The sequence below is a fragment of the Panthera onca genome, chromosome E2, assembly GCF_046562875.1.
Source record: "Panthera onca isolate mPanOnc1 chromosome E2, mPanOnc1 haplotype 2, whole genome shotgun sequence".
Lineage (NCBI taxonomy): Eukaryota > Metazoa > Chordata > Mammalia > Carnivora > Felidae > Panthera > Panthera onca.
In genome coordinates, this window is record NC_138353.1 from 9,104,760 (window position 1) to 9,129,805 (window position 25,046).

At 58.2% G+C, this 25,046-nt stretch overlaps 1 protein-coding gene and 1 long non-coding RNA gene across 5 annotated transcripts in view; one reads left to right on the top strand and one right to left on the bottom strand.

Moving 5' to 3' along the window:
- The window catches only part of GRIN2D (glutamate ionotropic receptor NMDA type subunit 2D), a 39,636-nt gene that overhangs the window by 11,916 nt on the left and 2,674 nt on the right, over positions 1-25,046 (bottom strand). The window contains exons 3-11 of one of the 2 annotated variants that reach the window (XM_078439603.2): positions 22,681-23,171; positions 18,219-18,838; positions 13,707-13,821; positions 13,129-13,340; positions 12,704-12,872; positions 12,071-12,224; positions 9,565-9,690; positions 9,128-9,357; positions 7,609-7,769 (exon numbers count right to left, since the gene is read on the bottom strand). In XM_078439603.2, the coding sequence (XP_078295729.1) occupies positions 7,609-7,769; positions 9,128-9,357; positions 9,565-9,690; positions 12,071-12,224; positions 12,704-12,872; positions 13,129-13,340; positions 13,707-13,821; positions 18,219-18,838; positions 22,681-23,145 (2,252 nt within the window). In that variant the 5' untranslated portion in view covers positions 23,146-23,171. Of the gene's footprint in view, positions 1-7,608; positions 7,770-9,127; positions 9,358-9,564; positions 9,691-12,070; positions 12,225-12,703; positions 12,873-13,128; positions 13,341-13,706; positions 13,822-18,218; positions 18,839-22,463; positions 22,519-22,680; positions 23,172-25,046 lie in introns of those variants that run through there. The other variant, XM_078439604.2, reaches the window with a different exon arrangement.
- LOC132690788 (uncharacterized) lies at positions 12,082-16,990 on the top strand. 3 transcript variants are annotated; one of them, XR_014136222.1, is made up of 4 exons: positions 12,082-12,183; positions 12,726-12,766; positions 15,916-16,160; positions 16,426-16,990. It is a non-coding gene; the product is annotated as an uncharacterized LOC132690788 (long non-coding RNA). The 3 variants fall into 3 exon arrangements; XR_009615499.3 differs by lacking the exon at positions 12,082-12,183 and having other exon boundaries at positions 12,688-12,766; XR_014136223.1 differs by lacking the exons at positions 12,082-12,183; positions 12,726-12,766 and adding an exon at positions 15,261-15,335.

The following is a 25,046-nucleotide window of genomic DNA, read 5'->3' on the forward strand; positions in this document are numbered from 1 at the left end:
TATCTTTTAAAAGGTAAGCATACACCTCCCTACGACCCTGTAGTTTGCGCCCATGCGTGTTGGCCCAAGAAAAATGCATGTGTACATCCCCCCAAAGACTTCCACAGGGATGTTCCCAGTAGAGGGGGCGCCGGGGGCGGGGGCGGTGAGTTGAGCGGTTTCAGCGCAGGTCGTGACCTCACAGTTTCCGAGTTAGAAACTGAGTTAGAAACTGGGTTAGAAACTGGGGCTCTGCGCTGACAGTGCGGAGCCTGCTTGGGATTCTCTCCCCTCTCTCTCTCTGCCCCTCCCGTGCACACACACACACACACACACACTCTCACTCTCTCTCTCTCAAAATAAATAAATAAACTTAAGAAAGAAAAAAAAAAAAAAAAAAAAAAAAGAAGGTTCATAGAACCTTCCTAATGGCCGAACACTGGAAATAATCCAAACGTTCCCCAGCAGAACAGAGCTCGGGCAAAACAGGCCAGACACAAAAGCTACCACATACAACCCGTGCGCTTCTGCTTACGGGATATCCCCAACCGGGCAATGCTAATTTACAGTGACAATCTAGGGTGACCAGAGAGGGGCTGGAAATTTCCCATACCCTAATCTGGGGGTGGTCGCCCGCCCGTCCGCATGTGCACGTGGGACACAGACAAATCCTTGAGCTTCACGCTTAGCTTGTGCATGTCACATCTCAACAACAACAGCCCCGACAACACAGAGATGAATTATAAAAAGACACGGGTTGGAGCCTCAAGCAATGGAGGGGGTTGTTGGGGGGCGGGGGTTGTGGCTGACATTTGGATGAACAAAACAAAACAAAACAGGTGTCTATCCTGGTCCGAAGTCAGGGGTGGGATAGATTTGGAGTCCTTTTTTTTGAGATGGGGCTGCTCTCCCAAACTCAGGAACCGAGTGGATTCTCTGGACACGGGGTCCCCCTGAGTCACTGCATTCTTGCTCCCCGAGGAAACAGACCGACGACCAGAGGCATACCTGGATAAGTCCAAGAGGAAGGCAATGCCTCCGATTCCCAAGGAATGGGGCCTCAAGCCCCCCGGAAGTAGGCAGGGCCCGGGGAGACCGCCCCGCGGTGCAGTACAGAGGGAGAGGATCTCGAATCCCCAGGGGGCTCCCTAGAGGGAGGGGCTGAGGACGAATGGTTAGGAGAGGGGAGAGGGCGCGATGAGTCGGCTGGCTGGCTGGGTCGGATACCCTGGGGGTGAGTAAGGAAGGGAGAAAGTCCCAGGGGGCTCGGGGTGGGGCCCAGGGCTTGCTCCTAAGGTTCACTAGGAAAATCTGCATTTACGTGATGCAGGCCCGGCGGGCCCAATACGGTAGCTACACGCCGCGTGGCTATTCTGGGCCCTTCAACGCGGCGCGTCTGATCTGAGATGCGCTGAGTGTAAAACGCACCCCGGCTTCTTGCGGGGGTGCGGGGCGGGGGGGATTATGTAAAAGGTCCCAACCATTTCCGTACTGATCGCACGTTGCAATATTTGGACTATACCTGGTTAAGTAAGACGCACTGTTAAAATTAATTTCACCCGTTTCTTTTTACGTCTTTTAACGCGGCCAGGAAACACTTCCCAGCAGCGGGCGGCAGCGCGCCTCGAATTCCGGAGGAGAGCGGGGTCCCAGCCCTAGACATTCGGAGCTGAGAGGCCAGCGCGGAGGGGGGGGGCGGGGGGGGAGCTTTTCTGGGGACTCGGGGGAGGCGTGGGTTCCGATTTGGGTCGATAGGTTGTGGAGCTGGGAAGATACGCTCGGGCCGGCGAGATGTTCCAAAAAGCGAATTAAATCCGCCAGAGTGACCCTGAGAAGCACCGGACTTTGCAGGATTCTTGGGAAGGGAGTTTGGAGCCAACGTTCCAGCGATCCTAAGGGGGCGGGGAGACCCTGTATGACCCTGTATGACCTCACAGTTTCCGAGTTAGAAACTGAGTTAGAAACTGGGTTAGAAACTGGGGCTCTGCGCTGACAGTGCGGAGCCTGCTTGGGATTCTCTCCCCTCTCTCTCTCTCTCTCTCTCTCTCTCTCTCTCTGCCCCTCCCGTGCACGCACGCGCGCACACACACACACACACACACACACACACACACACTGTGTGGGGGGTGGAGCGAGCAAAGGAGAGGAGGAAGCGGGAACAAGTTCCAGAGAAGGAGGAGCAAGAGGGCGGCAGAGGAGGGGCCCCCTGAGGGGCTCCGTTGGCTCAGGTCACGATCTCACGGTTCGTGAGTTCGAGCCCCACGTCGGGCTCTGCGCCGACAGCTGGGAGCCTGGAGCCTGCGTCGGATTCTGTGTTTTTCTCTCTCTCTCTCTCTCTGCCCCTCCCCCGCTGACGCTCTGTCTCTCTCAAAAATAAAAATAAAAGTAAAATAGAATAGAGACGACGCCGAGGAGGAGACGAAGGAGGAAAAGGAAGGGAAGAAAATGGAACAACAAAAGAGGTAAAAAGAGGCGCCTGGCTGCCTCACTCCAAAGAGGGCGCGGCTCTTGATCTCGGGGTCGTGAGTTCAAGCCCCACCTTGGATGCAGAGATTACTAAATAAATAAATAAATAAATAAATAAATAAACTTTAAAAAAAAAAAAAAAAAAGAGGTCAAAAGTGTTCTGGATCTACACTGTCCAGAATGGCAGTCACTAGTCGGGTGTCACTCTTTTGCACTGGGAATGTGGCGACTCCAAATTCAGAGGCAACTGTGCGTGTTAACACGCCTCAAAGCCCCCAAACGGAAAAAAAAAAGAAAAAAGAACCCATCTCATTAATGTTTTGTGGCCATTGATTTTCATATTACTATGGAAAGAACATATGGGGGATATTGGGGTAAACATCACTAAGATTACTATCCCGTTTCTTCGAGTGTGGCTGATAGAAACATTTAAATTACGCGTATGGTTCCCCAGGTCTGCTCTAGGGGGGAAAAAAAAAGGCAGGAAGAAACTCCTGGAATCATACACAAAGGTTAAGGAGGGGTGGGGGAGAGCGCTTCTCTTTCCACCTTGTTATTATTTTTTTAATGTTTATTTATTTTTGAGAGAGAGAGAGAGAGAGAGAGAGAAGAGCGAGCAGGTGCACGCAAGCGGGAGAGGGGCAGAGAGAGAGGGAGACAGAGGATCCGAAGCCGGCTCCGGGCTGACAGCAGAGGGCCTTTAGTGGGGCTGGAACTCACAAACCATGGGATTGTGACCTGAACTGACTGAGCCACCCAGGTACCCCTCTACCTTAGTTTTAACAACAAGCAAGTGTCAGGCAAAGAATACCGTTAAGGAGAGGTTCAAAGACAGTTGGGGGGAAGGGAAATTTTGTTCAAGAAGCTAGGGAATGTGAAGGCGACAGGCGGTCGTGCTGGGCACAGAGACAGGGGCTCTCCTCCAGATGGGGGAGCCCTGGGAAGGGTGCTGAGGGGTCCACCAGGAAACCCCCTGGAAAAGCAGGAGGCCGGTGGAGGAAGCGCGTTCTGGAAATGAGCACCAGATTTTGTTTGCCAGCAGGTTCCCCGAGGTTCATCTTTGAGAACCTGAGCGGCGCAGGGGCGTGGCGGCCCCGGAACCACGTGACCAGGTCCCACCCTGGCCGCTGCTGGTTGGCCCGGCCAAGGGCACCCGACTCCTCGCTGGACCGGCGGGATTCTCACTAGCAGAGCCGTGAAATTGAACCGAGGCGGCGCCAGGGCTCCCGCCGGACCCTGGAGCTGAACACCTGCAGGGAAACTGGGGGCCATACAGCGTCCGTGGGCACAGCCGAAGCCAAGATCTGTGCAGAGAGCCTGAGATGAGAGCCAGTGGCCCCTGAGAGGACAAAACCGACAAGGCGGACAGGAATCTTGGTTCCTGGCGTCTCCGTTTCCCAGAGCCACTTTGTAACCCCGGGGGGATTGTTGACTCCATGTTATGAAGGCAAAAATTAGGGCTCAGAAGCTGAGTTGACTGGCCCAGGGCCCACGGCAAGTAAGGGGTAGCTCCCATTCCAAGCCAGGGCCGTCTGATTGTACGATCAGGGCTGTTGAACACCCCTGGGGGCGCCTGGGTGGCTCAGTTGGTTAAGCGCCCGACTTGGGCTCAGGCCATGATGTCACCGTTTGTGAGTTCGAGGCCCACACGGGACTCCGTGCTGACACCGCAGAACCTAGATTCAGATTCTGGCTCCCTCTCTCTCTGCCCCTCCCCTTCTCACGCCCTCTCTCTCTCGAAAATAAACGTTTAAAAAAATAATAAAGGGACGCCTGGGTGGCTCAGTCGATTCAGCTTCCGACTTCGGCCCAGGTCATGATCTCGAGGTCGGTGAATTCGAGCCCCGCGTGGGGCTCTGTGCTGACAGCTCAGAGCCTGGAGCCTGTTTCAGATTCTGTGTCTCCCTCTCTATGCCCCTCCCCTACTCACCCTCTGTCTCTGTCTCAAAAATAAACATTAAAAAAAAATTAAAAAACTTTTCTTTTTTTTTTTTTTCCTGTGCTATTCTGTGTCCCAACACCTCTGCCCATGATTCTCCAAACTCAACACACCCCTCAGACCTCAGGCAAGGGAGTGCTGTTCTGGGCCCCCTGCTTTTGAGGACTCTCCCCGCCCCACCCCCTATTGCCAGAGGGGTCCCTGGGGCCAAGGAGTTGTGCCCACGCAGAATCCACATCTCCGGTTGGAGAGAGATTATGCTCTGAGAACTGGGGGTAGAAAGAATAATGCCCCCCAAGATACCCACACCCTAATATTTGGAACCTGTGAATATGGCAGATGTGATTAAATGAAGCATCTTGGGATGGGGAGATTATCCTGGATTATCTGGGCGGACCTACTGTAATCACCAGGACCTTTCAAGAGGGAGGGAGGAGGATCCGTCAGAGAAGAGATGACAACGTAAGCAGTTTCAGGGACGCAGGGCCAGGAGCCAAGGGAAGCGGGAAGGATGGAGGTGATGCGGAAGGCAAGGAAACAGATTCATGTTGGGGGACAAGGAGTCGGGTTCTCTCCAGGGCGGAATTCTGACCTTGAACTTGTTTAGCCTCTCTGTTTGTACTTTTTTTTTAAGCTTACTTATTTATTTTGAGAGAGATAAAGTGCGAGTGGAGGAGGGGCAGAGAGAGAGAGAGAGAGAGAGAGAGAGAGAGAGAGAATCCCAAGCAGGCTCCATGCTGCCAACACAGAACCCGACATGGGGCTCGAACCCACGAACCGGGAGATTATGACCTGAGCAGAAACCCACAGGCGGACGCTTAACCGACGGAGCCACCCAGGCGCCCCCAAAGTCTCGGTTTAAAAAGAAAAGCCTGTTACCCAACACACCTCGAGTTCGTGGTGCTTCAAGGGGGAGGGTGAAGGAGAAGGGGGGGACAGATCTCTGCAGGGGTGGGGCGTGGGGCAGAGAGAACAGCAGTGAAGAGACAGGAGGGGAAAGAAAGAAGAGGTGACTCATGAGAAGGTGCTCCCGTTCTCGTTCTCGGTATCAGAAGTGAGAGGTCTGCAGGGGAAGGAAGCCCCGAGGGGACACAGGCAGAGGTGGAGACAAGAGACTGTGTGATCCCCGCCCCCCCCCCCCCCAGGGGTCAAGACAGACGGCGGAAGGAGAGCCCCTGAGAAGGAAAAGATACACGGGAGAGGCTTCTCGGTGGCAAAACACAAACTGCACAAGGGCAGGACTCCGGCGGACGGCTTGGCTGGCACAGTTTCCCTTTGTGACCTCTCCCTCTGCCATCGTCTACAACGGCGGCCCGAAGGCTGACGCACTCAGTTTCCCAGCCTCCTCTGCAGCTAGGAGTGACCATCTGGCACACGCCCGCGAAACAGCCAGAAGTTCCCCCAGAAAGGCAGACTCTCCCCCCACTAAAAAGGCAAGGCCTTGCCGGGAGGAAGTCCTCCACAATTTCGCGCTTCCTCCGCCTTCTCGCCTGGAACGAAGGCTGCAGCGCGGCAGCAGCCATCTTGTGACCATGAGGCAATCACAGTGAGCAAGAAGGTCTAGGCTGGAAGGATGGCGGAACGAATACGTGGAAAGGGTTGGGATCGTTGACGGTATCTTTGAGCTGTCATGCCCGCCTTGGACTTCTTACTGAGAGAGAAAAAGACACCTCTGTCTGTTTACTCCTAACGATCCATGCAACTTACCTCTTGTGTTGTCTATTGTTATCCAGTGCAGGAACTGTGCCTGGCACAGAGGTGGTGTTCCTTAAAACATTTCAAAAGGAACGAATGACTTGCACGTTCTCACAAAGCCTCGGTTTCCTGTCTGCAACTGGTTCTGAGAGTCCAACCCCCCACCCCGCCGCTTTGCGATGCGTACCCAACATTTTCCTTCAACCGGATCGGTTAGCTTTCTTTTCAAAAATTTCAATCGAGACAGAGCGGTAAAAAACGATTCGGTTAGGAGTGGCTACTGGAGGGGTGAGCAGAGGGTGGGCCTTGGGGACGGTGATCCAGAGGACGCGATAGCTTCCACCCTGGTCCCGCTGATGCCCGACCATCCATTGGCCACAGGGCAGCCAGAAGGGGCATTTGCAAACAGAAATCAGATCACGCCCTTCCCCTGCCTAAATTCCCCCCTCTTCATGGCTTCTCACTGCCCTTCGAAGAAAACCCAGCCCTGACCTCAGCCTCAGGTCCCACACCCGCGTCTCACTCTCATCTTCCCCTCGGTCAGCTCTCTGCCCTACAGCCGCAAGACCACTCCTGTCTCAGGCCCTTTGCACAACCTGTTTCCTCTGCCTGCAAGGCTCTGCCTCCGTAAGTCCACCTGGCTAACCCTCACGTCCTCTGGGGCTCTGCTCCGGTCACCTCCTCCGAGAGGCCCGCCCTGAACACCTTGGTGAATGTGTCCCAATTCAGACGCGTCCTAACTCACCCGCACTTTCTGCAGCAATCATACTGATTTCTCTATTTGTGTGTTTCTGGTTCATTTCCCAAAGCCGGGATTATGGTCTGTTTCTTCACTAGCCTGGCATAGACTAGGGGCTAAGGAAATATATGCACTTTGAATAACGCAATCGAGGAGGAACAGGGAGGACAGTTACTGTGCCCAGCTTTGTTAGAACCTTGGTCTGTACTTCGGAGCCTGAACTTAACTTTATCCCTGTGATTTGGGAGGCTGAAGTTAAAAAATATATTAAAAAAAGAAAAGAAACACTAATCCAAGTACGGATTCCGGCGAGTTCAGGTCTAATGCTCATACTGAAAATAATAATAACAGCAAACACCCACAGTGTGCCCAGCAGTACTACTAAATAATGTGTTATACTAACCGATAATGAGAACCGTAATCATTCTTATAACAACTTGATGGGCGCGTTCTCTTGTTATCCCCATTTTACAGAGGGGGAAACCGAGGCTCAGAGAGGTCGAGTAACTGGCCCGAGGTCACACAGCCGGGAAGAGCCAGAGCCAGGATTTCAACCCTGGCAGTCTGGCCCCAGAATCTGTGGCCACTAGATCTCTGAAAACACCACAAGGACGCTACTTCTGGAAGGGGGAGCTCGCGCCCGCCGTCCGTGACCTCTGCCCTCCCAGCTGGCCCACCCCTGGCTGACCTCTGAGGCTGATGAACGACCCCCCCGGCCCCTCGCTATCGCGGAGCAGCCTCAAGGCCCCCGGCGGCCCCCCGCCCCCCCCCAGCCCGAGTCTGCGCTGACCCTGCCTTGAGCTGAGTGAGCGCTTCCTCTACGCGGGGCTGGTTGTGGCGCACCATGTAGCTATGCATGTCCGGGTAGTTGCTGCGAATGTTCTTCTCCGTGGACCCGTTGGGCACCGTCCCAAACTTCAGGGGCGGGTACTGCTCCTGGGGCCGCTGGAACTAGGGCGGAATGGGAAGTTATTAGGGCGCCCCCCTGGGGCCATCTGGGTCAAGGACATCCTTGACCCAGACGCTCTGTTCTGGGGGACGCCGGCCATCTGGCAGGCGCCCCGGTCCAGAAGCGTTTCTCAAGCTCGCTCACCACGACCCTTTTCGACTCCAACCCAGCAGACACATCCGCAGGTCGCCACAGATACGCGTGCATGTGTGTCCACACGCGTATACGTACACATGATCAGGGAGTACTGTGGGAATCTCTAACAGCCAGCATGGCCGGATCAGAAGAGACACTGGCTCCAGAGTTCCAGAAGGGTCCCAGAGGCCCCTGACGTGCCAGGCATTAACCCTTAACTTGCTGGATCATGGGAGGTCCCAGGGGCAGGCGCTTGGCACAGGGCGGGGCGAGGGGGGGGGGGCGGCTGGAGGCAGTTGCTATGTACCCATCCGTTCAGAAACAGTTCACTCTTTTAACAACAGACGTAGCCACACAGGTGTGTGTTGGCCCAACGTCAAGTGCGTATACGACCCAAGCAAAGATGCAAACATATTACGTGTTCAGAAAAAAAAAAAAAAAAGCTGTTGGAATCCACTGAACTGATTTCTCAGCCTTCTAATGGGTCACGATAGGTTCTAACAGGTCAGCTAACCACTCGGGTCTCCAAGCGTGCTCTGTATATCACCAGCCCCCAAACAAACCGTGATCGGTGATGAGGCGAAGTACAGACCTCGAGAGAGGGAGCACTAAAAGCAATTTTTTGGAGAGGAGTTTATTTATGTATGTATTTTTGGAGGAAACCCTACACCCAACGTGGGGCTCGAACTCACGACCCCCAGATCAAGAGTCGCACGTTCTGCCGACTGAGCCCGCCCGGTGCCGTGCCCCCAGAGCGATTGGCCAGAATGATGTTACGTCTGTTGAAACTGAGTAAAACTTGGGGTTTGAATGCGGCGCGTCTTGGTTTTTCCATTTTATGTTTCTTTTCTCACAATTCGTTTCTATGGTGTCTTACAAAAACACCGATCTGCACCGGGGAAAGGTCGCAGATTAGCCCCCTTCCTCGCGGTTTGAGGGAGGCACTGGTCTAGAATAGCCCATTTGGCATTGCTGCCCCCCACCCCCACCCCAGGACGTTTAGGGACACTCTCTCCTCCTGGGAACACTTAAATAGAAACACAACCTTTCTCTTCCAGAACGTTCGATTCTACCATTTTGGAACTCTCTCCGGGAAAAGACTCCCAGGAATCCTCCCTGACCTCCCGGCGGCCAAACTCTGACCTGACCTCCCATCCCAGCCAGCTCCCCCCTCCCGCCCCCCTCCCCCCCCCGCCCCCTCCCTCCCCCTGCCCCCGCCACACACCTTTCGGTCACTGAGCCCAGACACGGTGTCCACATACTCCTCCTGGATCATGAAGGCGGCCAGGTTGGCTGTGTAGCTGGCGAGGAAGATGACGGCGAAGAAGGCCCACACCAGCACCATGATTTTGCTGGTGGTCCCCCGGGGGTTCTCCACGGGGACCGAGTTATTGAACACCAGGGCCCAGAGCAGCCAGATGGATTTCCCAATGGTGAAGGTTGAGCCTCCAGGGCCTGCAGGGGGCCAGGAGGGGACCATGGACCCCAAATCCCTTCTACTCCATGAGGGAGCAGAAGGAACTACAATTCCCAGCGGCCCCCAAGGCCTCTTGGCACCTCCAGAGGCCGCCACTCTACCCGCCCCCCCGCCCAGGGGCTGCTGGGAAATGTAGTTCTATCTGCGGTCCGGGTGCTCGGACGTGATGGAGGAAGGGGACTCACGCTTGCCCGTGGCCAGGCTGCGGTTGTAGCCGACGGGACTGAGGTACTCGAAGATGAAAACGGTGACGGCGACCACAGTGAGGCACATGACGAACATCATCACCCACACGGCAGGGCTGTAGGGCTCTGGGGGCAAGGGGGTGTGGGGTCATGACTTGGCCAAGCCGAGGACTGGGGGACCACAGACGTGAGAACACGGTGCGTCAGAGATCTGACCCTGTCCTGCTCTGTCCCCTGCCCAGGCTCTCCATCTCAGGGACCGTCTCGGCGCCCATCCAGACCCCTGGGAGAGTGTCTCCCAAAGACGGCCACCTCAACCTCTTCTGTGGCTTCTGCCACCAAATAAACGGTCTCCTAAACTGTTTCCTGAGCCTCGAGTCTCCACCTGGCCACCTACCAGGTTTCACACTGAGGCCAACGCCCAGGCCCCCCATCCTGGGAGCCCCGCCATCCATCCAGTCCAACCCCCGCCATTTGCCAGCTGCACACCCTTCCCCCCTCCCCCTCACCAGCCACAGCCTGTCCCCCCGACTCCTGCCCCCCAACTCGGCCCCCGTCTCCACTCTCTCAGCCAGCAAGCTCAGACCTCATTCTCTCCCCTGGACCATGTCCCCTGTCTGCCCTCTCCAGCCACCACCCCCCTCCCCGGCCCCTGCAGCCCTAGAGGATCCTTCTGCACCCAGCGGTGACCTGGCCTCCCCCCTGCCCATAGCCCTCTGTGGCTCCCCAGCGCCTCCGTGACAAAGTCACCGCCCCTCAGCCTCGCTTCCACGCTCCTTTCCGGCATGATCACTCTCTCAACAACCCACTGCTTTAACCGGCCAGAACTCACAGTTCCAGAATGAGCCTCGCCCTCTCCGCCTTGTCTCCACCGCTCCCCTGACAGGGGCACCACCCTGACCTACCTACCAGACAAACTCGCATCCGTGCGTCTCCTCCTCACACCGCCTCCGGGAGGTTTCACCGACAATGAACCCAAATCGCCACTTCCCCGAGATTCCTACCAGGTGATCTGACCTCCCTGGGCCAAGCGCAAGCGGCCAGCACTGCCCCTGTCACAGCAGGGTCACCACCCGGACTGTCACTGCGGCATCCGGGAACGCTCTTGTTGCCTCCGCTGGGCAACGTGGTGGTGCACAAGTACGACCTTGTCACTTCCCTGCTGAAGCAGGGGCCCCATGTGCCTCTCAGGGTGTACCCACAGGGACCTTGGTGCAAAGAGAAGGCCACGGAGACGTTGTCGGGGGAAATACACAGAAACGAAACACAAAGGAAGAGCTGTGCTGTCTCCCGGCCTTTCTGCTCCCAGGAGCTTTGCCCAGACTTCAGAGAGCAAGAGAGAACTGACGTGCCCTGCTGCCCTTGGCCCGATGTGCACTTTTCTTGCTGTTGTCTCCCAGTTCGGTCAGTGAGATCCCGACCCGGTGCGCCTCAAGGCCACCAACCCGCTGGGTGTCAGCTTCCCAATCGCATCCCAGGACTGGTTCCTTCCTCGTCTCACCCCCACTGCCATTTTCTTATCCCACACCCACCACCGCTCTGCACGGACCTCTGCCTTCCCGGGGGCCTCCGGCCTCCACAGGGCCTCCAGTGGGATGTTTTATAAGCCTAGATCTGATCATATGCCCCCTCCCCCATCACCTGTAGTTAAAACCTTGGCCGTCGCAGCAAGAGTGAAACCCCACTCTCCTACCAGAGCCACCAAGGCCCCTGCATCATCCACTCTGTTCCCTCTCAGTCCTCGCCTCCCACCCTCTCACGGCCACCTCCAGCCACACAGGCTTCGCTCCGTTTCCCAAACACTCCACACGCGTTCCCACCTTTGGGGTCTCTGCCCGCTGCTCCCTCTGCCTGGAACCGTTCTCCAGCCAGATCTCCACAGGACCGAGTCACCTGCCTAAAGGGGCCCTCCTGCCCTCCCCTGATGGCACCGAGCCTGTACCCCTCCAACTCTTCCCCTGGCTTAGTTTCTCATCCTCTTCATCACCACCCGCAGTGATTTCGTCCCATGGATCCGTTTAAGAGATTATTGTCTGTCTTCCCCACGAGGCCAAGAGCTCTTAGAGGACAGGGATTTGCGTGCAGCCCCGGAGCCCGGCACATGATAGGTACTCAGTGAACACCGATAAGTGAATCGAGCGCTTACTATGTGCCATTACCAAGCTAATCTCTTTTCCTCATCTCACATACAAGGGAAGACTTGGGGCTTGTGGGGCCTGAAGCTTATACAATTTGGAGGGGTGTCTTTAAGAAAAAAAACCATACAGAATTACGACTCCAAGAATGCAAGGCGCAGGGCCTTGAAGAGAATGTGCCAGAGAAGGTTCCTGAAGCTCCAGTGTCCTGGGCCTCGTGGTAAGATGGCTTCTCCCGTTTTACAGACTGGGAAACCGAAGCTCAGAAGCCATGCCAACTTGGCGAGTCACACCGCGGGGACAGGCAACACCAGGATGGGACCCGGGCACGCAGCTGCCCCAGTGTCGCCGTCCCAGGGCCCCGGGCTCACCGAGGAAGGCCGAGGGGGACACGGTGCCATTGCTGCGGGCCACCATCACACTGATGCCCGTCTCCACGAAGGGGACAGAGAAGTCCACGATCTCGGAGCGCTCCTCGTTGATGGTGAGGGAGCCGATGGCCATGTCGGCGCGCTGGTAGAACACCTGGGGTGAGGGCGAGGAAGGGGGTGAAGGGACCCGGCTGGCTCAAGCACATAGAGGAGGATGGTGGGCAAGCCCGGCCCCAGGAGACCAGAGACAGGGGGACAGAGAGGGTTAGGAGAGTGGATGAGGGGGACGCAGAGTGGGGCACGAAAGGCGGAGGGGAGAGGCGGGGAACGGGAGTGGGAGGAGGTAGCCCCAGGCCCCGTGAGGCTCCGAGAACCCGCTCTCCGGATTTGGGCGGCATCCCCCTCGGCCCCGCCCCCTTCTTTCAGGGTGCCGCCCTCCTGGCCCCGCCCCTTTCGCGGTCGCGTCCCTCCTCGTGGCCCCGCCCCGCCGCCGAGGCGGGGCTCTTCGGGGGCCAGCCCCGCCCCTTCCGAGCCCGGCTTCCCTCCTTCGGGCCACGCCCCTCCGGCCCCAGGGCTCTAGCGCCTTGGCCCCGCCCCAGCCCGGCTCCTCCCCGGACCGCGTCCCCGCCTCACCTCGCCGATCATGCCGTTCCAGACGCCGTCGATCTTCTTTCCGTGCTTGCCGTTGGTGACCAGGTAGAGGTCGTAGCTGAAGCCGATGGTCTGCGCCAGCCGCTTCAGGATGTCGATGCAGAAGCCCTTGCAGCACCGCTTTTCCGGGCGGGGGGCGTCCGGGGGAGGGCTGCGGGGGAGCGAGCAGGCTTGGGGATGCCGGGGACCCCCCACTCCAGACTCCCCCATGGGGTGAGGGTGTGGAGGGAGAGCCAAGCAGCAGCTAAAACTATGGCTAGCGCTTTCTGGGGAAACTGAGGCTCGGAGGAGTTCCGTGACTGGTCCAAGGTGACTGGGCTGAGTGCCCAGGGAGGAGGGGGCTGGGGCCAGGGCTGCCGGGCTTCAAGGGAGTTTGAAACTGGAACTCCTGGAGATCGGGCTGTCACCTGTGGGTGCGGTTGAGCTGGCTCCGGCAGGGCACGGAGTCTCGGATGCAGGTGCCACTAATGGGGTCGGCGGGCTCCACAATGACAAAGGGCCTCTCCTCCAGCGTGGCCACGGTGAGGTGCTGTGTGTCATCCACAGGCTGCAGGAAGCGGCCGTAGCGGGACCATAGCGGGTACTTGAGGCGGAGAGTCTGCTGCTCCCAGCTGCCCACCTTGGCCAAGAGAAGGGGATTCAGGCTTCCTTCCGGGGGTGGAGGGTACTTTCCAGAATGTTCTGCCCATCACAGCCCTCCTTCCTCAGAGCGCAGGCTCCCAGCTCCTTCTCCCTTAGATGCAGGAGTCTGGGCCCCCTGAGAACCCACAGGTCTAGGCTCCCACCACCCCCCCCCCCTCCCCCCCCCCCCCCCCCCCCGCCCTAGGACCTAAAAGTCCAGGCTCCTCCCTCCCTCAGAGGCCAGAATCCAGGACCTCAGCCCTTCTCTCTGCCAGGACCCAGGCATCTGGGTCCCCACGCCCTCTCCCTCAGTGCCCAGGAGTCCGGACCCTCTCCCATGCCTGAGGTTGGGGCTGGGACTCACCACCTCCCAAGTCCTATCTCTGGTGAGGGAGATGACAACCAGAGAGGGGTTCACCAAGAAGCCATCCTCATTGAAGGAGTAATCCCGGTTGTCCCAGGTAATATTCATGAAGTACCTGCCCAGGAGGAAGGGAGGGGACATGTGGGTACCTGGACTGGCCCTAGGCGGGTGAAGGCAGAGAAAAATCCCTTCTATGGACCAGCCTCAGCCCCTGGCTGGAGTCTCTCCCCCCAGATCCCGAACACCCAAGTCTTCTTTTTCTTTGTTCTCTCTCTGCTCACTGCCCAGTGCCCCCTGAACAAGGTCCCAGACCCTCCGCTTGAGTTTGAGGTCCTCTTAGAGACCCTGTGTATTCTGGCCCCACCTGCCTGTGCAGACGCATCTCTGATCCCTTCCTACCCTCAAATTCTTTCCGCCCTGAGCCCTTTTTGCGCCCCACTAACACTGAATGCAAAGTGTCCCCCAGGGGGGCCTGGGTGGCTCTGTCGGTGAAGCGTCTGACTCTTGATTTCGGCTCAGGTCGTGATCTCGTAGTTCGTGGGTTCGAGCCCTGAGTCTGGGCTCTGAACTGGCAGTGAGGAGCCTGCTTGGGATTTTTTCTCTCCCTTTCTCTCAGCCCCACCCCTGCTCATGCTCTCTCTCTCAGGAATAAATAAATTTAACAACAACAACAAAGTGTCCCCCAAACGTATCAAGTGGCTTCCTATCTCTAGACCACTGTAGGTGCTGTGCTCTCTGCCTGGAAAATGTTTCTTCTGTCCCTTCTCACCCTGATTGATTCTTATGTCTTCAAGATTCAGCTCAAGTGTCCCTTCCTCTGGGGGAAGCCCCAGAGGGTCTCGGGACTCCCCATTCACTATGCAATGGTACCTGTACCGTGAACGCCTGCCACAGGGCCTTGGTCACTGCACCAGACCCTCAACGGCCATCCTCACACCCCCTCCTCCCCCTGCCCAGGCCATCAGTCCCCAAGTGCCACCTTCCTGCCCCCCTCGTCCCTCCTCTCCATCGCCCCGGGCTTCCTGGACCCCTGCCCCATGGCTCCCCAGTGCTCCAGAACAAAGTCCGGCCTCTCAACCTGGCATTCAAGGCCCTTATGGCCTGGCCCCCCTCTACCTCCCCAGCCTCATCACCCCCAACCCCTAATTCTCCTGCCTTCATCCGCCCCTGAGCTATTGTGGGTCCAGCCACCTGCCTGAGTTTTTCTCCCTTCTGGGCCTTTGTACGATGTTGATCTTTCTGCCTGGAATACTATTTTCTGGTGAACTCCGAGCCGCTCTTAGAATCATATCCACCCCCCTTAACCTGGCCCAAATGCCCTACGTGCGCTTGGCCTCTGTGGGCCTCCCTTATTTTCCTGTGCCCTCAGCACCAGCCACAGTGGCTTTGTTTCAGGCTCCCAAACAGGCAATTCCAGCCCGAGGGCCTCGGCACCGGCTGCTCTCTCTCCCTTCTCTTCACTCAAACCTTGCAACAGTTGGCTCTTTTCCTTTAATCCCCCCCCTGCTTTTTTTTTTTTTTTTTTAGCCTCCAAATTTCACCTCCACAGAAAGACCTTCCCACACGACCTCGCCTGACTTGGAATCCTGGGCATTTCTTATCACGTTCTACCTGTTTCATCACCTGCTGGTATGTTTTCTTCCTTGTCTTGTCTGTTCGCTGTTTTTGTCTCTGCTATGAGCTGGTAAGCTCTATGAGAGCGGAGACCTTATTCTAATAATACTATGTACTCTTGTGTCTAAAGCAGTGCTTGGCACACAGAAGACTACGCAGTAAAGGGCTTTTCAGTGAATGAGTGAGTTGAGCAATTCAACTGTCAGGTCTCAGCTCAGAGAGCTCCTCGTCTTGGAAACCTCCCTGACTCCATACGCAGACCCGTGACTGTGCAGCCTCGTTTGGAAGGCTGATTGGGGCCAATGGAATTCTTTCTTTGGGAAGACGTTGGCTGCGAGATTGGGGGAGGGGGGATGGGTGGTAGACAGGATGGGATGAAACGATGAGGGTTAGCAGAGAGCTGAGATTCTGCGTGAGCAGTGGTAAGGAGAGAACCAGAGCGTGGCAAGTCGGGAAGGGGCCGGGGGGGGGGGGGGGGGGGGGGGGAGGCAGGGACCGAGAGAGTGAGAGGGACACAATCAGAAAGAGATTGGCCTCAATTCCTGGCGTCTGGGCTGCTGTGTTTATCTTGCCAATAAACCCCCTTTTCCCTCAGGAAAGTTGAATGAGTCTCTGCTCCCTGCAACCCGAAATGTCTTGGCTCAGACAGTAACTCCTGCTGGCGCTCCCACAATGCCCGCGCCACCCCCAGGATTGCAAGCCGCACACCGTGTTGTCATGATCCCGTCCCTGTCTGCCACCCCTCCAGGACCCTGTGTTCTTTGAAGAGAAGTTCATGGGCTTATTCATCTCTTGTGTTCCCAGAGCCCAGCACGAGCCCTCGTTCCCAGCGGGCGCTCAGTAAGTATTTATGAACGAGGGATGCTCTCCTCACCTCCTCCCTGGCTCCTGTTCCCCTAGTCACCAACTTCACGTCACTCCCCCTAGGTTTTCTTCTCCACCCACCCCTCTTCCTAAGCTCCGCCCACCCCTCTTCCTAAGCCCCACCCACCCTCTTCCTAAGTTCCGCCCACCCCTTCCTAAGCCCCACCCACCCCCTCTTCCTAAGCTCCCCTCGCCCTCGCTTCAGGATCAGAGGGCTCTCCTTCCACTGTTCTGTCACCAGACTCATCATTGCCTACACTTCCTGCGGCGGAGATGCTGTTTCCCACCAAACCCTGTCCTCCTCTGGCCTGTCCAGCCAGAGTCCACGCTTCCCAGGCCTCCCGGCGGCCAGCGCCCAGGCACGCGCAGGAGGGACCTTCGAACTCTAACACTCGGCACGGCGCAGGCGCCAGCCAATCAGAACTGCCGTCTCACCAATCTGCATGGACGCCACTGTCACCAACCAATCAGGCAGCCCCGGGCGCATGACGTCATTCTCGCCAACGGAAAGGATGCCTTGTCCCTGCCGTAGCACTTGCCCCAAAAAGGAAATCGCTCGCTCCCCACTTCCTCTCTTTCCTCCTTCTCAGGAACTAGAATTCAGACACGCCAAGGACGCAGCTTGGACCCCGCAAAGAAGGGGGGCAGAGCAACAAGGCGGGAGGGTCCTGGGTCCCTGAATGATCACCTGGGACAACAGAGCCTGCGATAGCCTGGAACACTCATGTCTGGATTTTTTTTTTTTTAAGATTTTATTTTACTAAATTTTTTCAAACGTTTATTTATTTTTGAGACACACACACACACACACAGTCTGAGCGGGGGCGGGGCAGAGGGAGAGGGAGACACAGAATCCGAAGCAGGCTCCAGGCTCTGAGCTGTTAGCACAGAGCCAGACGCGGGGGCTTGAACCCACGGACCGTGACATCATGACCTGAGCCGAAATCGGACTCCTAACCGCCACCCAGGCGCCCCTTTAAGATTTTATTTTTTTTTTTTTAAATTTTTTTTTAAATTTTTTTTTTCAACGTTTTTAATTTATTTTTGGGACAGAGAGAGACAGAGCATGAACGGGGGAGGGGCAGAGAGAGAGGGAGACACAGAATCGGAAGCAGGCTCCAGGCTCCGAGCCATCAGCCCAGAGCCTGATGCGGGCTCGAACTCACGGACCGCGAGATCGTGACCTGGCTGAAGTCGGACGCTTAACCGACTGCGCCACCCAGGCGCCCCTAAGATTTTATTTTTAAGTGATCTCTACTCCCCACCGGGGGCTCGAACCTACGACCCAGAGATGGAGAGTCGCACTCTTTACCGCCTGAACCAGCCAGGTGCCCCTCATTTCCGGATCGACAGAACAACTTGTACCTCGTTTGGGGCACTGAATTGTTGGGGTCATTTTGTTACTGAAATCCAGCTTATACTCTGGATGCATTCCACCACATCTGAGGTGCCCGCAAGTAGAAGATGTAACTCGGGGCGCCTGAGTGGCTCAGTCGGTTGAGCGTCCAACTCCGGCCCAGGCCGATCGCCACACGATTGCCACGGTTCGTGAGTTCGAGCCCCCGCCTCGGGCTGGCTGCTGTCCGTGCAGAGCCTGCTTCAGCTCTTCTGTCCCCACCCCTCCTCTCTGCCCCTTCCCCGCTCGCACGCTCTCTCTCAAAAATAAGTAAATCCTTAAGATGTATCATTATTTCTATGTACCACGAGGAAAGAAAAACGCACTGCCAATTAAACCGCGAGAAGCCGCCAATCGTCAGGCATATATTGATTTCAGAGACATTACACTGTGAAACAAACAAACCATCGTCTGAAAATCGCGAACTGTTGTAATAACACGCTCACTGTGTCTTGGGTGTTTCTTTTCCAAGTTATCTAGTGTAACCCCAGGAAGGAGACCCCACTGTGTCCACTTTACAGAAGAGAACACCGGGGCTCTGAGAGGGGCCGCGACCCGTCCGAGGCTGCTCGGCCGGCGAGCGGGTAGTCCGGCTCTAGAGGCTTCCCACAGCCCTCCTACAGCAACCCCCCGCTCACCTGTGTAGACTCTCCCCGCGGTGGGTGCGGTTCTGGGCACGACAGTCGTGGCCGAGCTCGGGCAGGAAGCCGTAGTCACGCAGCAGAGCCTGGGCGCCTCTGGCCACCACCGCCACGCCGGCCGCCACGCGCCGGGCCAGGTCGTCCCGCCAGCCGGCCGAGCGCACTGCAAACAGCCCGGCGGGCAGTGGGGTGCCTCCTGGCAGCAGAGGGGGCTCGCCCGGGGCGCCCGAGCCGCCGCCTCCAGCCAGCTGGGGCCCCACCATGAACCACACGTAGCCAGGCCCGGTGAGGCCCGCCTCCTCCGCGGCCCGGAACACCGGCTCGGCCTCTTCGCGGGCGCAGAAGAGCAGGCGGATCTGGGCGCTGACGCTGCGGAGCTGGGCACCCAGCACGGCCTCGCCCGCTCCGGGGTCGAGCGTCAGGGCCCCGCGGTGCTCCCAGCCCACCATGCTGCCATCCGTCAGCACCTCGATGTAGGACAGGAAGGCCCGGTGGCCGGGGGCGCGCGTGGTCACCGCTGCGAAGGACGTCCAGTCGTACTCCTCCAGCACCTCGAAAATTACCTGGAGCTGCTGCTCTGTGGACGAGCCCAGCTGCAGGAAGGTGGAGCCCTTCTCCTGCGCGGGGAGGAGGGGGATGTCAGGCCCCGTGACGTGCGGAGGCCACAGCTCCCAGCAGTCCCTGAGGGGCCTTCGGTTCCCAGTGGTCAAGAGGGATCTCATCTCCCGGCAGCTGACAAGGGCACCCCGGTGGCCTAGCTCTTCACAGACCCCTCTACCTGTCTTGCTGGAGCACAGAGCTGGGCCTGGGGTAGGTGTCGCCTCGCGACTGAGTTCTAGGCCTATCCGTCAAAGCTCTCTCGCCTCCCCGTGCACCTGACTCTCCTCCCTGCCTGAGCACCGGGGCAGAGGCCCCAGCAGAGAGCTCTGAGGTCCTAGGGGATTACAGAGCCGCAAGAGGGAGGAGCCTGAGTCCCTGAGACATCCCTTGGAGGAGAGCCCCCTGCGGTCAGGAACACCTGTTTGGATTTTATACGCGTGAGAAACAGCCTTCTATGGGGCTGAGCCACCGAGACGTGGGGGTTTATCTGTTACAGCAGCTCACATCACCCTAGGACACGCCCAGCATCCAGGGAGGGAACTACAGTCCCCAGCCTCCACCGAGAGGGACTACATCTCCCAGCATGCAACGAGGGTGCCGAAGGTACCGTCACTCCCAGCCGGAAGCAGCTTCGCTGGGTGGATTTGCCCTTCTCTGATGTTTGCCTGCTACCTCCATGACTTTTTCCTTTGTTGGACAGTTCCTCAGTATTCTAAATGCAGTAGTGCCCTTGTCTCCTCTTTTTTCTCCGTCCTCCCTCCCTGGCGATCTCATCCAGACCCGCGCATTTAAATACTGTCTCCATAGGGCGCCTGGGTGGCTCAGGCGGTTGTTTGGCTCAGGTCATGATCTTACAGTTCGTGAGTTCAGGCCCCGCCTCAGGCTCAGAGCCTGGAGCCTGCTTTGGATTCTGTCTCGCGCGCGCGCTCTCAAAACTAAACACTGGAAAAAAAAAAAAAAGAACCAAAAAAAACTGCCTCCTGTGCTGTCCAATATGGTAGCTGCTGCCCGTTTAAATTAATTGAAGTTAAGTAACATTTAGTGCCTTGGCTGCACTAACCACACGTCAAGCTCTCAACAGCACACATGGCTAGTGGCCGACAGACTGGACCGGGCAGATATAGACCATCTTCATCACCGCAGAAAGTTCTACTACCCGGGATGGAACGTTGCTGGCTCCTATACAGTTACCACCTCTCTCGTGGACTTCAGACGGACCTAGCCCCCTTTCTTCTCAACCTCTCCTCTTGGATTTCCCAGAGGCATCTCAAGATTAGGATTTTGATCTTGATCTTTCCCCCTGGCCTCAAACTTGTTCCCTCTCTTCCTATCCTTATTCACCCAGATCCTCAGGTCCCAAAGCTAAATTCTCCTTTCCTTCTCTTTCTCTCCTGCCTGATCCAGGCCATTTTCCAGTCTTCTCGGCTCTCCGTTCAAAACATAACCCCAGTCATCTGTTCTTCCACAGATGTTCTGGTCTGCCGCCTTATCACAACCCTCGTTGGTCACGTTCTGGCTTAGACAACTATAACAGCTTCCTGACCCCTCTCCGCTAACACTTTTTTTTCCCCCCAATCTTCCAGGCCATTCTCCATCCAGCAGCCAGACAGAGTCAATCTTGTCAAAATACCAGTTGGATCAAATCCCTTCTGGGTTGAACACCTTCCAATAATTCTACCTTCTAGTCAAAGCCAAAGTCCTCACTGTGGTCCACAGGCCCTGCGCGAACAGGCCCTCGTTGCCTCTCCGACCCCCCACCTCCCCGCCACCCCCCGCCTCTTTGTTCTTCCTCAAACACATCAAGTTCCTTCCAGCTTGGAGGGCTTGGCCCGTAGCTGGCTTCTCTCTCTCTCTCTCTCTCGGGCACACTTTCCCCCAGCTCCTTCACGCTGCACGCTGGATCTACCGCTCCTCATTCGTCAGGTCCAGCTCGGTTATCACCTCCTCAGGGAGGCCTCCCCTGACTGCCATCTACTGAATGGAGCCCCATCCTCAGTCATTACCTTTCCTCCAGGACAGATTTTGGCATCTGCTATTTGCTTCCTGTCTCCCCGTTAGAATGCAAACTACACAAGACAGCAGGGGGCGTATCTTTTTTTTTTTTTTTTTTTTTTTTTCCTTTCATAACTGTCTTCCCCAGAAGCTAAAACAGCCCTGGCACAGAATCAGCCCTCAGTGACAAGAAACGGACTTTCTTCCCAGGCGTGTGCCTGTGGTTATACGGGTAGGAGACTTGGGCGGTTGTCCTGAGGGGATGAGGCCTCCCAGCGTGCAACGAGAATCCCGAGAGGGCCTCGTCCTTGGCAAGTGGAGATGTGCTGAGGGGGTCACGGTCCCGGCATTCAGTGGAGGCATGATGGCCCTGCGAGGACCACGCCTTCTTCCATCCAGAGATACTGAAGGGACTACATTTCCCGGAAGGCAACGAGAGGGCGCTGAGCAGGGTCCCAGTTCCCGGGTGGCCGTAAACAGAGAGGCCCACATTTATCAGGGGCAACGGAGGCAGGAGGAACCACATCCCTCGGTAGGCGACAAAGGTGGCAGCCACGCCGTCATAAGAAGTCACCTCGAAGGGGATCTGCCTGCAAATCTCTGGGCAACTCCTGTCTCAGAGAAGAAAGTTGGACAGAGGCCCTTCCCAGAATGCTCCGGTCAGGAGAGAGCTACGAATCCCAGGATGTAATTCTGACCTAGTCACAAGGCCACCGGCCCTCTCAGCAGGGACCTGCTGGGGACTTAGGCTCCGCCCACTCAGATGGCCCCATCCACGGCAAATGCCACCTCTGTTCCGCTGGCTCCACCCCTGAACAGGCCCCGCCCCTTCTCAGGCTCCTCCTCTTAGCGGATCCCTTCTCCTTGTCAGTCCGCACACCAGACTTGGTCCAGTTCTGTCCTTTCCTACCAGAAGTCCGCTCCAGCTGGTCCCCCTGTGCCCTCGGGCTGCAGACCTCTTTGCGGGGCCGCAGCCAGCTCCAGCCGCCGCCCCCTCTCCCCTGCAGGGTCCTGGGTTTGATCTTTCATTTCGGCTGGGCCTGCCTCTCTGGTGGCCCTTCATCCTCGCAGGCCCACCCTCCGGATTCTCTCTTTCCACACTTTACAACTGGGGCATGCCTCTGCCCAACCCCCATTCCGCGACTGTCTCCTTGTCTAGGCCCCGCCCCTGTAGTCCACAGCGTAGGCCCTGCCACCTTCCTGGCCTGGCTCCTCACCGGCTAGCTCTGCCCCTTCCCTGACTACCTTCCCCGGCCCACCTCTCACTAACGACTCCTCCCCTTCTCCTGCCCCTCCTTTCACCGGATGGCTCCGTCCTTCTACCTCGACCTCTGGAGCCCATGCCCTCCAGGCCAAGCCCCTGCCCGTCCCTGACCTCAGTACCCTCTTTCCTGGCCCTCTCCCTGCCTTCCTGGCCCCCGCCTCCTCACTAGGCCTCACCCCTTCCTGAACCCCATTCCTTTCCAACCGACTCTCCCCTTGCCCATCCCAGATCCCACCCCGCCCTCAGAGCTTACATCCCGGGCGGGTCCCTATCTGTAACCAGTCCCCGGCCCTCGCTGGCCCGCCCCGCCCCGCCTCTTCCCCGGGTGCCACTCCCCCCCCCGACTCGCTTCTCCCGCAGACCCTCAACCCTCCCCATACTCTGACCGTCCACGCCACGCAAGGCCTCTCTCAGACCCTGCTCCTAGGTCAGTCCCCCGGAGGGGCCCGCGAGTTCTGTATAGACCACGCCCCTCCGTGTCAACCCCGCCCCTTACCTAGATCTGACTCCACCCGCCGGCCCCACTGCGGCCCAGATGCGGACCCTCAGGCTGGGCCCCGCCCCCTGCGGCCGGCCCCGCCCCCCCCCGCGGGTCGCGCGCACCTTGGGCGTGAGCACGAGCGCGGCGCCGCCGTGCACGGCCACGATGGGCAGCGAGGTCTGCGCCGACAGGAAGTCGAGGATGGGCGCGACGGCGGGCGCGCGCGAGTCGTCCTCGAACACGACGCCGTGCACGCGCAGCCCCGACAGCAGGTCGCAGAGCTGCAGCACGAGGCTGCGCGGGTCCGAGCCGTTGAGCACCAGCGCCACCGGTCGCACGTCCAGGCCCGGGCTGCGCACGGCCGCCGCCACGGCCGGGCCCAGGCGCGCCGCCTCGGTCGCGTACGCGGGCCCCGAGAACACGAGCGCCACGTTGAGCGGCCGCGCCCCGCCGGGGCCCCCGCCGGGCCCGCCGGCCCCGCCCGGTCCCGGCGCCTCCTCCGGGAACGGGCTGGCGCAGGCCAGCGCCAGCAGCAGCAGCATCTTAGCGGGGCCCCGAGGGCCGCGGGGGCCACCGGCGCCGCGCATCGCCTGCGGGCCCCTCCGGGCGGCCTCTGACACGGGAGAGGGGGCGCGCAGAGCCGGGGAGACCCCGGGAGCGGAGAGAGACACACAGGAGGGGGAGACACAGAGATGGGGAGACCGAGACGGGGGGGACAAGATGCAGAGAGACACGGAGAAGAGGAGATACAGGGAAGGGGAGACGCAGAGAGAGGGAGGAGAGGGAAAGGTCGGGGTAGTAGAGGCGGAGAGAGGCACGGGCACGGGGAGAGCCAGAGACGGAGAGAGCGAGGCACAGGGACGGCCACAGAGCCAGGGAAAGTAGAGGTGGGTAACGGGGACAGAGCAGGTGCAGAGGGAGGGACAAGAGACGCGGCAAGAATGGGGTGGACAATGATGCAGGACGGATGGGTAACAAACCCACAGCGATGGGGTCAGAATGGGAGCAGAGAGAGAGACCCAGGGAGATAGGGAGTGAGAGGAAAACAGCCACAGAGAGATGGTTGGAGGGAGGCATGGACGGGAACAAGGAGGGAGAGGGAAAGGAGAAACAGAGACGGGGGGTAGAGAGGCGCAGAGTGACAGACACCGGGAGAGGAAGGTGGCAGAGATAAGCCAGAGCGACAGAAGTAGGGGGGGAGTGACAGGGAGGCCGGGAGAGACGGCAGAGATAAGCAAGGAAGGTGGGAGAGATAGGAGAGGCGAGAAAGTTGGACAGAGGGCGGAAAACGGAAAGAAGCCCGGAGAGCCGGAGACAGACCCCACGGCCACCAAGAGACCCGGACACACGAGAGAGAAACAGGCAGCACAGAGATTGAGGGAGGAGGCAGGCAGAGCAGACAGAAAACATAGGAAGACAGAAATAGCGAACCAAGGGAAAGATCAAGACCCCCACCAGGGAGGTGCCCAGCACAGACATGAAAGGAAGGCCAGGAAGGCGGGTGGCAGGAGGGATCAAAAATGAAAGGAAGAAAAAGTGAGGGGAAAAAAAAAAAAAAAGAAAGGGAAAAGGGGTCAGGTGTGTGGGGGGAGAGAAAGAAGAGACAAAAAGAAATGAGTGGGGCATCCCAAGGGGAGAAAACGCCCCCAGGGCCTTACCCCCCACCTCGACCACAACCCCCAACCTGTTTTTGCCCCGTTACTCCTGTTCTATCTCCCTCCCCCCCAACCCCGCACTGTTCTCAGAGCTAGAAAGAGAGTCCCAGTCCAGGCTGGCTTGTGGGGTTGGGGGGCACAGCTGTGGAGAGCTGGGGGGGGGGGGTGGCGGGGGTCCCTGGCTCCCAGCCCAGAGCAATTTAGTAAATTAGAGGAAATACAGCATCTCTTCCTGTGTCCCCTGTTGAATGCTAGCTGCCTGGGGTGGTCGGGCTGGGAGCCCAGACTCCTGGCTCCTGGGTCTGAAGGAGGAGGGCACTGGGGGCCTGGGCTCCTGGTTCCCCGGAGAGAGATTAGAGTCTGCACTAGGGGCTTCCTGAAGGGGTGAGGGGGTCCAGACAGGGAAGAGTTCCCTCTTGGCTGTCAATCAGGCTCCTATCCGGTTGCCATGGTAGCGCAGGCCTCCTCTACCCCACAGATAGCCAGGGTGGGGGAGAGGCCCACACCCCTTCCCCTGCCTGGAGGCCTTGCTCTGCCCCCCTCCACCTGCCTTCCCAGCGATCCTGGGCCACTGTCACCCCAGGGATGGGGGTGGGGACTCCAAGTATGCCTGGCCCCCCCAAATCCTGGCTCCCCCCGGCCCCTCCTCTCCTCTGCCCTTCCCCAAGCAGCTGGCTCAATCAGCGCTCAGAATAGCCCCCCCCCACCCCAAAATAACCCACAGCTGTGGCCTGGCCCCCGCGGGGTTAACACTCGCTCTTTCCTCTTTTCCCCGTGGCTTCTCATCCCTCCGACTCTCCTCTGCCTCAGACCTTCCCCTGCTTGGCCTGGGT